The 14,804-nt window shown below is 38.2% G+C and overlaps 1 protein-coding gene across 4 annotated transcripts in view; it reads left to right on the plus strand.

Annotated features, from left to right (window-relative positions):
* Nucleotides 1–14,804, plus strand: part of DUSP10 (dual specificity phosphatase 10) — a 76,449-nt gene that overhangs the window by 30,183 nt on the left and 31,462 nt on the right. For 3 of the 4 annotated variants that reach the window (XM_034427867.3, XM_034427866.3, XM_034427868.3), the window contains exons 3-4: nt 392–763; nt 5,776–7,047. In XM_034427867.3, the coding sequence (XP_034283758.2) occupies nt 392–763; nt 5,776–6,041 (638 nt within the window). In that variant the 3' untranslated portion in view covers nt 6,042–7,047. Of the gene's footprint in view, nt 1–391; nt 764–5,775; nt 7,048–14,804 lie in introns of those variants that run through there. The other variant, XM_060692478.2, reaches the window with a different exon arrangement.

Here is a 14,804-nt window from a genome sequence, read left to right on the forward strand (position 1 = left end):
TCAACTCCTGTGAACTATGAGATTGTGCGAAAAGTTATTAAGCTGCAGAAAGGTCCATATAAACCCAGGGGGATCTTAAAATATGTAAAGTGAGTACAAGTATCTACTGCAACGTAGAGGCATCTTGTCTGTTTTTTGAGACCACTAACAAACCAGTGAAAGAAGTAGTAAGCAAATATATTCCTGGACTTTGTGATCCAAGATAATTTGCTTTGTCAAGCAGCTTTCATTTGAGTTTCCAGCACATGGCAGAAAATGAAAATTACAGCTTCAGAAACAGGAAGGACCTCTGCCTTTGCTTGGTGGATTAAGACTGTCAGCACTGAGCTCTCACCCTCCCCCCCTTTCCATTTTCTCTCATTAAAAACCCAACTCTTCTCTCTTGTTGTAGGTGGACTCAGCAGTTTTAAGCAGAACCACGAAAACCTCTGTGATAATTCCCTCCAACTTCAGGAGTGTCCTGAAAGCGGAGGTGGAGGTGCCGCAGTAACCTGTACACTACCTCAGTCCATTGCTACCACTCCAGACATTGAGAATGCCGAGCTCACCCCCATCTTGCCCTTCCTCTTTCTTGGCAATGAACATGATGCTCAGGACTTGGAGAAGATCCAGAGGTTGAACATCGGCTACGTAATCAACGTCACCACTCACCTCCCTCTCTACCATTATGAGAAAGGCTTGTTCAGCTACAAACGTCTCCCTGCCACGGATAGCAACAAGCAGAACCTCAGACAGTATTTCGAAGAGGCTTTTGAATTCATTGGTAACTATTCTTGTTTCCACTTTGACTAGATTGCTCTAAATAAGTGCTGCTCTTGTGACTTTAGCTCTGGGTTGGAATATATAAAACAGATTTATTTTGGTCCAGACGGTTGGATGATTGAAGTTACTTTGGTTGGGCATTTTAACAGCGGAAGCTCTTTATTTATCCCTGGCTCCATTTCTAAAATAATTGATCACGTGTTGTAGTATTCACACTTTTTCCTGCAGGTTTCTATTCATTAGGGTAGAGATACTTTTTGGGGGGTAAAACATAGGCTTGATAGGGAATCTTTATTAATACCATTTTAATACCATTTTAATACCATGCTGCAGATGTTTGTTAATATACTTTCTCTGTATTCTCACACTCTCAAAGGAACAACATATCCGTTTATGAGAGACTCATAGCAGTGGTGGGATTCAAATTTTTTTTACTACCTGTTCTGTGGGCATGGCTTGGTGGGCATGGCATGGCTTGGTGGGTGTGGCAGGGGAAGGATACTATAAAATCTCTATTCCCACCCCACTCCAGGGGAAGGTTACTGCAAAATCCCCATTTCCTCCCGATCAGCTGGGACTTGGGAGGCAGAGAATAGATGAGGGCAGGGCCAGTCAGAGGTGGTATTTACTGGTTTTCCAAACTACTCAAACTGGTCAGAACCTGCTGAATACCACCTCTTACTCATAGGGATATTGAGAGGTTATCAATTAACAGGTTATCTCAGAAACAGCAATCCAGTGCAGGTGATTAGAGATCTGGGAAAAGAACACCTCAGATGGACTTTGCCTTCATAAATTCAATATTATAAAAGCTGGGAAATTGTAGTCACAATATTAAAAGAGTAGTGCTTGGTTAAACTGTCAAATCTGGTTCACTGATTATGGCCACAAATTCCCAGCGGTGTTGATACACATTCATGGAGAATAACAGTCTCAGTGGTTAAATGCAATAGGGTTTTATTACTTCCAAGATGAAAAGCAGCATGTCACAAGAATACCAGCTGCTAAAAAGCAAGTGTGAACAAGACTTCAGGATTATGGGAATTTAGATGCTGGGATGGATGGGTGCTTCTTTGGTCTTCCTTTGATCACACAGGGCTGCTTTTTGAGGTTAGCCGGTTTACCCAACAATGCTATGAGAACAGCTTGTCCTTTATTATGGATGTCTTCTGGTGACATTCCCCCAGAATACAGTTCAAGAAAGAAGGATAATTTTGCAAAACATAAAGCTTTATGCTATTTGATCTGCACACAACTCTCAGAAGATATGATCCTACAGAGTAGGCTTGCGGGAAGAGGTTGATGAAAAAATAGGACAGAGTTAAATATGACTAGGAACGATTATGAAGGGAGAGTTGCAGCAAAGCTTCCTAACAGGCCAAGGATTATATATATGTGTGTTGTTCAAGGTAACACTTTTCTTTTTATTCTATCTGGCATGATGCATTTTGGCTTTTGGGTTTGGACAGAATGTTAAAAGGTACAATGATGTGCTTTCAGAATTTCTAATAATATTGAGCCAAAATGCTTGCAGCTATTTTATCCGTGGAAATAGAAACATACATTTTTTCCCCCTAGGTAAGTTGAGACAGTGTTTCCCAACTGGTGCCAGATGTGTTAGTCATCAACTTCCTCATCCTTCAGCTAGCATGAACATTGGCCATGCTAGCAGAAGACTATGTCAGTTGAGGCCCTATACACTCAGACAGCCACAGACACAAGATTGGGAAAAATTGATTAAAGCCTTCAGCTTGCCTCACTGCTTCCTTGTGAGGTTCGATTTGGGGCATAAAAATGGAATTGATGGGAATACTAAATATAGATAGAAAGACAGATTTGATCTTTCTGTAAATATGTCATTTTTTCTAGTTTTCTCTCAAAAGGCTCTTTGTGGGTCTAGGTTGTACAGTTTTTGTTTAACAGCTTAATAGTCCTTTTGCTAAATAAAACTAGTCTATTCCCTTTGTGCTGGCAACAGGATGAGACTTGCATCAGCTGAAGATTTGTTGCGCTTCCAGGCCAAATCCATTTTTCCAGAGCCCATATAGCAAAATAAGAACTTTGGCCTTATCTAACCATCCAAGCCTTGCCCCATTTGCACTGGACCATTACGACATAGCAACTTAAATGTACTGTAACTGTTTGTTACAGAGGAAAAGGAAACGAGCAGCAAATTTCTAGCTCTAGGAAACTAAACATGCCAAGAGATTATTTATTGTTTAACTGGCAGATAAAGACTTTGAGAGCCATAAAATAGAATTGCCCTTCTTTTTTTCTCTGACTAGCAAACTCTGTATTGTTTATTGCACTGTTCAACTTGCAAGGGCATACCAGGGTTTAGCTTTGTAACCACAAAAGTTGCCTGGCATTTGTGTGTGTGTGTGTGTGTGTGTGTGTGTGTGTGTGTGTGTGTGTGCCCACCCATCTCACAAAACAAAATAACTCTGGGTGGCATACAATAAGGATATTAAAGAATAAACATAAAACGTGGTTGATAAATAACAGATCCCACCTCCCTAGTTGTTTTTATAGTGTTTCATTTTTATTAAATACATGTTTTTGTATATAACATTGTAAAAGGAGTCACCTCAAGGTGAAATGGACAGCAAACAGATTTAATGATAAATCAATGAATAAAAAGCAGACATTGTTTAAATTTTTTTTTAAAAAAAGAATCATAAGGCACACAACAGAATAGATGTTAACAGCCATAATGAAGCTACCTCCAGATCTTACCAGTCTCCTGGGACTATCAAGCCTGATGGCATAGCTAAATATTGAGGGATTTCCAGAAAATAAGTAAGGATGGAGATATCTCAAAGGTGCTTTTTCAAGAGGCAACTGGACTTTCTGGTTTTTCTTTGAAGACGTTTCACTTCTCATTCAAGAAGCTTCTTCAGCTGAAGAAGCTTCTTGGATAAGAAGTGAAACATTTTCAAAGAAAAACCAGAATGTCCAGTTGCCTCTTGAAAAAGCACCTTTGGGGCAACCATGACCTGGATGACTGAGAATCTCCATAGACATTAAGGATGGAGATGATATCACTTTGTGATGGTGGGGGAGGGGAATGCTATGGCAGAGAAAGTCTGCCTTCTGGGACCAAGTGTAGTTCCCTAAAAAGGACTTTCAGCATGCCTCTTCTACCAGATCTGATAAGATGAGCTGATATAATTTATTAATCACATTAATTATTACTTGCAGAACAATGACATTTCCTAAAGCCTATGAGTGCTATTTTCTGAATTAACCAAAGCTGGAGACAATCCTGGTCTGGTTTTTTTTCTTTCCTTGTTTTGTTGGTAAATTTCTTTAGGATAGTTTTGAATAGTGCAAGGAATTGCCATATTGAATTTATGTGTCTTTTACAAGATATGTGGAGGGACAAATCTTGCCAAGAAAAGATCCCAGTTGTAAATATTGCTGTTGCTTTTCTCTTAGAAATGCACTCTATGAGATCGAATAAAATGTTGCAGAATTTTTCCCATTTCAAATTAAGTTTTGAATACTGCCAAAAGAAAGTGCAGATATTTCTTTCCAGATGATGACTTCCTGAGAAGATATGAGAATATATTCAATCTCAAAAACACTTTTTTTCCCAAATAGTGTACAGTATAACTTGACACCCTGACTAGGTGGCTCAGTGGCTAAGATACTGAGCTTGTCGATCAGAAAGGTTGGCAGTTTGGCGGTTCGAATCCCTATACAGGTCTCCTGCGTGAGCAGGGAGTTGGACTAGAGGACCTTCAAGGTCCCTTCCAACTCTGTTACTGTTACTGAATAACTTCTTTTATATTAACTTACATGAAACCACTGAAATAGTAGCAAGTAGAGATTCTTATTTCAGTAATCAAAATATGATATGCTGTTTGAGGGTAGGGACCTTCAGTGTTTATCTAAGTTTTACATAATCTCTTCTAGACATACTTTTTCATTTCAAGTTTGCTTCTGACACCAACATTAGAATTAAAAAATAATTACAGTGACAAATTAGAAAGAAATAACCCATGGTTTCAGATTTTGCCCTTGGCCTCTTTACTCTTTCAAAGCTTAAATAAATTTTCTGTACTACGTTGGACATAAGTCTGGCAATTTCATGATTGAGCATTTCAGACAGTGACCATTTTACCAATGCTTTGCATTGCTGGCCTGTGCATATTCAAGTATGTAGGGTAGTTTTAGGCATGAGATTCATATGAAGATCCTGCAAATAATAAAAGAAAGGTGGAGAACTTTTAGCTTTTCAAATGCTGCACTAGTGTTTCTGGCATCATGAAGCAACACAGCCAGTGATAAAATATCCTGAGAAATGTGTTTCTGCAAGAAATGTCCAACCTGAAGGTTCCCGATTCCTTTCTTAAAAGTTGGTTGAATTCTGTCAAGATACAATACATAGGGCTATCAGGCCCTGAGAAAAATAGCCAAAACAATCCATGACTTTTCAGTATATATAAAACACCTAAAATATGCCTCCCATTCACTTATCAGCAAGACTCTAATGAACTTTCATGGGAGGTTGTAATAACAGAAATGTTCTGAAACAAGGAGTGCTGGAGAAAAGAGAAGCAATGGATTCTTCTAGGCTATTTTTCCAAAAAAAGCTTTAGAATTGCTTACTGGGAACAAAGAGAAGCAAAGCACAAAGCACATTTCTCAAAGGCTTATGAACTTTGGACTGTTTCGATACTTCATAAGCAGCAGTGCTGATTCATATAAATGCAATTTCTGTGTTGATTAGACTCTCTGAACACGAGCAAAGCCATGAGGTTGGGGGCTTCCATTTTGACCCTGTATTGATTTGTACATTAGCAAAAACAAATCAGGTATGGAAAGGGCAGAGTGAAGCTGAACAATGCCTAATTCTCCTACCTCTTCCCTCTCGTCTGCCTTCCCAATGTGAAATTGGGCCAGTGAAATGTTAAGCTGTGAATTGCATCATGAAGTTATGTCTTGATCTCTTTCAATGACCTTTTCTCTATTAAAGTCAATATCTCCCTTTGTTTCTGATCTTTTCAGAGGAAGCTCATCAATGCGGGAAGGGTCTTCTTATCCACTGCCAGGCTGGGGTGTCTCGTTCCGCCACCATTGTCATTGCATACCTTATGAAGCACACAAGGATGACTATGACAGATGCCTATAAGTTTGTCAAAGGCAAGCGACCAATCATTTCTCCCAATCTTAATTTCATGGGGCAGTTATTGGAGTTTGAAGAAGATCTGAACAATGGAGTCACACCACGAATTCTAACGCCAAAGCTGATTGGGGTTGAGACTGTTGTGTGACATCAAAGAACCACAGGACAGGGTTTTTTTTTCCTAAACTTTCTGCAAACTGGGAAGCGTGGGTGATTCTTTTCTTTTCAGCTTTACTAGGGAAAGCTTTTTTTAAAAAACAACAACTTCTTTTTTGAAAGTCGTCACAGATTTTGCGCAGAATGCCATTGCAAATCAATTCTCAAAGGAATGGAGGAAGGAGAAAGGCTTAAAAAGAAACCAGCTTTTAAAAATGGATGTTTAGGAGAAAAAAAAACCCTCCCTGGATATTATTTAGGGTTTTTGTTTTTTGAGGGGGTGGGTGGTTCAGCTACTTGTAGAGATTATGACTAAGTAGTCTGTGCAGGTTCATAGACTGAGAACAGCTATATTATTTTTTAAAAAAATAATGACACAACCAGCCAAAATAATAGCAAAAAGACTAGATCCACAGGCCTTGAGTTTGCAAAGACTTTACTAAAGAAAACCTAATGAAAATGCTTGCTGGTGCAAAGATGATCAGAGCAGCTTAAATTATTTGCAAATCACATCTCACCCTTCTGGCTAGAGAACACATTTTTATTTCCTCTTGCGTTTCATCTTCTGGTACTATTTTTCTATTTGGGTTGTGGGTAGGAGGGGTAGGACATTAAACACCAAGGGACTTGACCATTTTATGCCATATGCCTTTATTGGCTTCTTGTGCAATAATAGTTTTTGGAGATGGAAAGTATTTTTATTTTGAGTGTTCAAACCAATTATTGCAGGCTACACAGTAATAATACTATTTTTTTAAGAAATAGTGCAAAGATTACTGGCTTGATATAGAAGCAGGAATACAACAAAAGCAATTATTCCCCCCTCCCCCTTTTCTGGTTCTAGTAATGGTGCCATAAACCTTGTTACATATGTATATCAGAATGTACAAAGATTAAGAATAAGCAAAGTTTATTTAAAATATTTTTTCGCACAAAATACTGGCGTGTTTCTGTTTATGTAAAGAAAAATATTGATTATAAAATGAAGTGTTTTAGAATTGTGAGCGTGTGTGTGTCCTTTTTATTATTTCCTTCATAAAATCACTTAGCTAGTTTAGCTTTCAACTTGTAACAGGTATGGAAGAGCATGGGACTGCATGTATTTTGCCCAGATAACTTATCCATGATGTATCAGGTGGCTCCTATCTCACTTATAGCAGCTTTGATCAGACACAACAATCTAGTCCTAGTTTATACGTGGTATATTGAACTAAAATAGTAGCCTCCATACTGCTTTCTCTTTTCAACACTTTCTCAATTCCATATTTCTGGACTGATCTGAGATACCCTCAGATGTATTCACAAAAAAGAAGAAATGAAGCCAGGAGGGAAGGCCTGTACATTCTTGGCTAGATCAAGATGACATCTGACAACTGGTCAGTGTGCCTGCAGCATCAACACACAGAAGTGGTGTTGGACCAGTTTGCCATTGACACAATAATTCACAATAGTGCATGTGTGGCCCGGTACATACAGAATAAATATCAAAAGCCAATGGCATCTATAGGACCTTCAGATGGAGTTTTTTTTTTATCAAGGGCTCTCATCAGTCTGAAGATGGGATCAGGCTCCTGAAGTGCACTTTGTTCTCTCATTTCTTCTCTCTTCATTTTTCCATTGAAAAGGTATTTTGCAAGTTTTCAACTTAAGTATTTCTCAGGGAGTTTCACTTTATTTTTCTAAAGTGAAAATGCAAAGCGGAGAAAAGGAAAGTATTAATGGAGAAAAGTATTGTCATTTCAGAAACTGCATACTTGTAGATGCCCTTGTTTCTAAGGGTCTTTTTCTTGCCAGTTTTTAATTCACATAAGTAAATAACTCTCACACTAATAGAATGGGTGCACTGATTCCTACGGGGCTACACAAGAGGTGGGAGAATCACAAACCAGATAAAAAGTTGGAAATTTGCAGAAACTTCATGTCATTTTTCTTAATTTGGCATCCAGTTAAGTAGGGAAATGGCAGCATATGAAGTTGTGCAGACATATCCTTAAGTAATTTAATTTCATTTTGCATCATAAGATCTATTTAAATATCAAAAAGAGCCAACTTTCAGTTATATTTATGTGATTCCTAAATGGGGAACTGTAAAGGCAGAAATAAAATGGAGGTATGTCTCATGGAGTTATGATTCATTCTCAGGAAATCATCTAAATCTTTGCCTATTACTTCATTATCTACAAATTGAATACCCATATTCAGAATAGTAACTATTTGAATCTTCTTGGGGAAATCCTTTTGGCTTCTAGTCCCTTTCACTTTGGAATAATGTTTATTTTTTTTCTTGGTCATGTCAGTTGTGAAATCGGACATTATAAATTCTGTTTTACCACTGACTTTATTAGCAATGCTAGTGTTTCTTAAACAGACATGTATGAGGGCTCCCATCCTGCTTCTGGTTGATGGAAAGCTTTGGCAGAATAAAAGTAGAATAAAGTGTTGTGCAAGTGCCATTCAAATGAGTCTTTTTGTACCTCTTTCATTCATTTCAACTGAGTGCACAGAAAACTTGATGGTAAGTTGTGCCTTTTGATAAGATTAGTTTGGAAGGAATAGGAAATGTCTGCTGTTTGTAAAATTGTTTCATAGAAGCATCATAGTTGTGATGAGGGCTTTTTTAATTTGGATTTTTTTAAAAAGACAATATATATATGTATATATTGAAATAAAAGAGGTGTGGTGGAAGACGTATGTATGTATGTAACTGTTACTTTTGCCAAACAGAGTTATTAAACATATATATTTTCTCACTTTTTGATGCATTTTATTAAAATAATTTTCTACAAGAATTTATTATATATTTTGCCTTTTTCTGAACAATGGTAGTTCTTTTGTCTCAATTTCCTCCTCCTTTCAAAGGGGAATGTCAATGTCCTCTATAATAAAAGACAAGAATGATCAGGTCCTGATTTGTATGACGATAGTTGCTTTATGAAAATATAAATGTAAGTGAATTTGCATACACTAATTAAATTATAGGAATTCTCCTTGACTAACAAGGACTACTTGGTTTATGGAGAAATTTTAGCCAAAGATGAGCTTATAAATACTGGAAGATATAACTTTTAAATTTATTTATTTTCCCAATGTCAGAAGTAGGAAACCTGTGACTTGATAGGTGTTTGTTCCTAATTTCCAATATTTTCATATTGGAAATTATTGGAGGAAAAATGAAGCATTTACAGTCTCACTGTCTTGCATGATAAAACCTTTAGATATGGCACTAGCCTGTGATGAAGGGAGGCTAGAAATTTGATTGTGAGAATATGGACCAGCCAATTCCTAAATCTGTTGATAGCTTTTTGATACTACTGACTATGATATACTTCTGGATGCCCAATAACAAAACTCTAGAAGAAACATTGGTTCCAGTACCTCTTGTCAGGCCATGTTCTGAAGGTGGTGTTAGGGAACTGTTGTTTAACCTATGGCATCTCTGGAGCTTCCTCTTACTTTACATGCTGTTCAACATCTACCCGAAATTATTGAGGTTTTGAAATGAGTTATTACCTAACTTTATTACTCCTTACAGTCAATTCCAGGAAATTTATTGATAGGAATAATTTAAAGAAAAGTAGGGGAGTCAGTATACCTAGAAAATTGTCATAAGAAAAATATCTCTAAAGCATCATCTCAAGCATTTGTAACTGGTGCTCCTTCATTCAGATGCCGTGGCTTCCATTTTATATGTATTAAAATGGCTGAAATCATCTGACAAGATTTTTCTAACTCATGAAAGTTGATGGCATCATCAACAAACGATTTTATGAAACCTTTGGGGTGATAAGATGAAGGAGATGAGTGGTTTAGAAATAGGAAATAAAAATAAATTCTCAGAATATTTGGAGATCGTGTCAATCTTTACTGGTAGAACTTACAAGTCTTTCATCAATTTCATTGTCTTTCTTTTGCCATATTTGCATTCACTCTTCTTAAGTCTCAGTGGTAAGAGTTAAACAATAACACCTGGACTTGCATCATTGTTTTCTGCAAAACCATTACATCCAGAATCTAGCGTTCCCTAACCTGATCGCTCTTTTCTTGAAGCATCTGATTGAGGACCATGAATTGGAAAAAGGCTACTGGACAATACTGGTTATTTTGATAAAGCTCTTCCTTGACAAAAATACGCAAACATGAAGAACAAGCACCTCCAATCATAAATTTCTGCTAATAAAATGTGTACAAAAGGTGCACCCCTTTCCTTGGCATCCCCCATCCCCATTTTTTAAAGTTCTTGGTGCAGCAAGATTAGATCTTCTTGTTCCCCATAGCAGTCAAAATAACAGCTGCAATCTGAGCTTAGACTAATAATGCAAGCTCCCCTCAGCCCCAAATCCTGCTGGGTCTGTTCCTGAAACCTGTCCTCTTTGAAAATGCCTGTGTGCCAGTTAATACATAGTCCATTTGCCTTCCAAAAGAAGACCCACCACTTTAGTGCTTGTCCCTGGTTTTATCATCCTATATTTTTACATCAACCCTCATTTTACATGAAGCCTTACAAGTAGCTGGGTTCTGATAAGCTGTTGTTGAGCTTCTTGCCATCAAAATAGCCCCAGAATAGTTTGAGTGTTGTTTCTAATTGCAACGAATGAGCCGACCAGCTCATTAATCCTTTCCTATCAGCAGGACATAACTTGTCTACCCCAGAATAGCCCTGATCTCAGCAATCCTGCATTCAGTCCTTGAGCTTATGTGTTCATCGTATTTGGAAAAGGTAAGTTTCCATTGCAGACCCAAAGGGCCTGAGCTGGCTTTATATGCAAGAGGCTGTGCTGTATATGCCCTGCTGAGATTTCTTGGCATTTTGGCATTGACGTTTACGGGTATTAAAGGTATTAAAGAAGTTGTTAGAACACATATTGGGCAACTATACTGTTTGAACTTATGACAATCTCTTGCTATATATATATGCTGAATAGGAAGAAAAAGTCAGAATTTCTGAGCTTCTATTTAAATATATGGGGATGTAACCATCCCAGGGTCTGCAATTTTACATAATAGCATTGGATTTGTGTTAATTTTTCCGAAATATATTGCTACAGTTACTGGGATAACGTTATCTAATGAGAAACTATTCATTTTATGCAGTTCAGGATTAAGTGAAATGTAGAAAAAGAACCAGAGGCTCTGTTCACTTATGGCACACAGCTGGGAATGCCCCAAGACATCACTAGATCCCTAGAAGCTTTGACTGAGGTTCCCACAAAAGTCACCACCCAATTATAAAAGCAAAACGCTAAATACATGGCAGAATGGGACATCTCCCCATGACCAACTTGGCACAGCCGGCTCACCATAGCCAAATTGCCGCAGCCAACTTACCATGGCCAACTCACTGTGAGACAACTTGCTGTGGGACAATTCAACAATTCTGTTTCATTATTTAAAATAAGTTGGCTGCAGTGAGTTGTCCTACATGGGAGGTAAACTGATTAAACATATCGAGATATGACGCCTGCATCTGAAATATAAAATTAATGCTATTATTTTCATATCTCTGTTTTTTGAGTGTAGCCCCTGACACATCCATCCAAGGCCAAGAGTGACTCCCTGCTAGGGGCATCTGCAGGAGTAGGGGAGCAAAAAAAAAGATAGCAATCACCTCTGCAAGACTGAAGTCCTGACCCTTTTTAAACATGCAATTATATGTGATGCATGTAAAAAAAAAGGGGGGGGGGCTTCAATTGCACAGCCAGGCCCACCATCTTGATTATTTTGATCCCTTACAGATATTCCCGCCCCCTTCTGGATGATTGGATTTGCATATTACACTAAATCATAACCAAATAACCTGCACTATGGCTTAGGAAAAGTTTGGATATAGCTATGTATTTATATTGTTTCATTTTTCTCTGCACTCTAGCTTCACTTCTGCTTTTATTCTCTTTTATAAAACTGCAAGCATTTTCTTAGTTTGAAATCCTGTTATCAAATAAGCTGAATTAGGGTCAGACTCTCTCTCTACTAGATGCTATCTATCACAACAAGGGAATGGCAGGTGATTTTCTCCCCACATGCTTAAAATTACTTTCCACTCAAGAGTCCTTCTGGTCTTGCAAAATACTGGAATGTTGCAGCAGAGAACAGAATGGGGTGAAAATAACTCCACCCCACCTTTTTCTTTTAACTTCGGCTATTAACTTTATTGTTTTGTGGACAATACTGGAGGTAATCCAATAAACCAAAACATCAAATGTTAAATCATATAATCAGATTTTATGTTCAACAAGTTCACTTTTTAAACTTCACGCTTATTGGTTTAAAAAATATTCTGCTTTTAAGTAGAACATTGGTTCTAATTTACCCTATAGGGTTTTTTTTCCAAATCAAGTTCAAAGAAGTTAACCAAAACATACTAATATCTTTCCAAGAATCCTGAGTGCGGTGTCTGTCCTTCTCCTCCTGGTGCTCACTCCAGCTACCTCAACCTTTGCCCAGCCTCCTTCAGCCTGGTGCTATCCACATACATTGGATTATAACTCTCCTAATTCCCAGTCAACATGGGATTTTTAAAATTCTGTCCTGGAGAGGGATAGGTTAGGAGAGGCTGCTCTAACTGGAAAAGTTAGGAACCAAACATAGGATTGCCTACAGTTTTGTGCACTAACTGTATATATCACAAAACAGACATAAAATGCCCTGGATGTATACTGTATATGCTAAAAGATTTTATGGCAATCAGATCCAAAATCTTGCCTCTAATCTGGCTTTTTGACAACATTGCTGCTGTTCTTTGAAGTTGAAACAAGGGTGATCAAAGCAGGGAAAGCTACTGATTCCAACTGAGATGTAGGTCAGCTCAACCTGAGTGCATTTCCAGTGCATTCAGTGTTTTGGTGACACCTTTATTTTAACTGTCTCATCAGCAGGATAGCGTGTCCACCTATGGAGCAGTGAAAGTACAGGCTGTTTTTGCCTGCTAGGACGATAAAATACCATATTGTTTATTCTTGAATACATAAATTTCAGGGGTGAAGAGAAGATTTGAAAGAAGCGATTGGTCCTGTGGGATATCCCATATGACAATCAGAAATCGCTTGAAATTAAAATTCTTTTTTGACCTGACCTGGAATTAAAAAGGAAGCCTGTCTTATATGTTGCCGTTTGTTTAAATGACCAAGTAACGTCAAGCAGAAATTTTTCTCATGCACTTTTAAAATGGGAACATCAAAGATTGCACCTGAGAACTTCATCTTACAATCAGGGGCTATAATCATGTCCTAATAAAAATTAATCTCAAACATTGCATTGATTCCAGTGGAGAACTCTAGCCAGGATAGATACATAAACTCCCTTGTAGCTAGAATGGGAGAACTGTAATTCACAGCCCACCATGGAGCTTGTAATAATCAAGGACAGCCGATTAGAGACAGCAGAGATTCTGAAGCTGGCAACATCAAATATTTAAGAACCCTTCCTTTTTAGGGAATAAATAAATAATAGACTGCACAGTTGAATTATGAGAAGAATCACTTACTGCAACATTCCAAGTATTTGGAGATGGCCATGAAAACATAAGAACCTGATGTTCGGAACATAGAATAGAACATAGAATCTGAAGTTTGCTGAGTTTTTTTAGAGATCCAGAATGCCAGGAGCACCAGGAGGGTGTTGATTAGTTTATTTAGTCTCAGACTCCAAAGCAATCAGGCACAGAAGACTGAATTCGCAGCTCAAATTTCAGCAGTTTAAGAAAGAGCAAAGTCTTCTACCCCCAATAATTGCTGATTTATTTTGGGGGGGGGGATAGAAATATTTAAGGAGGGTTCCAGTGGTGGGTTGCTACCGGTTCACCCCGGTTCGGGCAAACCAGTAGCAGCAGTGGCAGGAGGCTCCGCCCACCCGCCTGGACGTCATCAAATACACTCTGCGCATGTGCAGAAGTGGCACATGTGTGAGTGAAGCCAGCGCATGTGCACGAGCGAACTGGTAGCAATGTGAAACCCATCATTGGAGAGTTCACCATCTCACTAGAATAAGGCTGTTCTTTTGTTCAACAGCTTTTACCATTAGATTTCCAACTGAAATCCACTTTCTTTTCATTTAAATTCTTTCTTGTCCTGTCTTCAAGAACACCTTTGAACAATTCTGCCCTGTCTGCTACATGACGGGCCTTGAAAACAACGATCATATCTCTCTACCATCTTCTTTTCTCTAAACCAATGCATGCCCATCCTTTCCTCATAAAATAATTACCAGGCTTCTTATCTTCCTGACTGTTTTCTTCTGGGCACATTGAAGTTTATCCATCCTGACAAAATGCTCTCAACCTTCAGCTTGAACTCATCATTCCTAGTGCACCACCTTTTTACATACATTGCTTCTATTGTGAAATTATTGTGAGAATCCGTTCTTCAATGTGCAACCAGTATATGGAAAATGAAAGCCATGAACTGTATGAGACAATGTTTTGATTTTTAAAAGTTGTTTTAATAGGCCTCATTAAAGTAACACTCTTCTTCCTTGCAGAGTGCATAGGTCTTTATCTGAAGTCCTTACCTCTCCATTCATCATTCATTGAGCCCTCTTGATGAAGATTATCATGCTTTGGATAAATACATTTTTGCCCATCTTGAGGAGATCTCCTACCAGCAACACAGTACCCAGATAATTTGAACCATGGCCTCAGAAAGCATTTCCCCCCTTTCAACACCATTTCACCTGCAGTATTTGTTTCCCCACCCTCCCATTTTCCTCTTAAGGATAGAATGGTGCCCAAGCACTTTCTGTTTACATTTTTCATTATACAGTA

Source organism: Pantherophis guttatus, chromosome 1, assembly GCF_059756535.1.
Source record: "Pantherophis guttatus breed Tessera chromosome 1, ASM5975653v1, whole genome shotgun sequence".
In the NCBI taxonomy this organism is placed as follows: Eukaryota; Metazoa; Chordata; class Lepidosauria; order Squamata; family Colubridae; genus Pantherophis; species Pantherophis guttatus.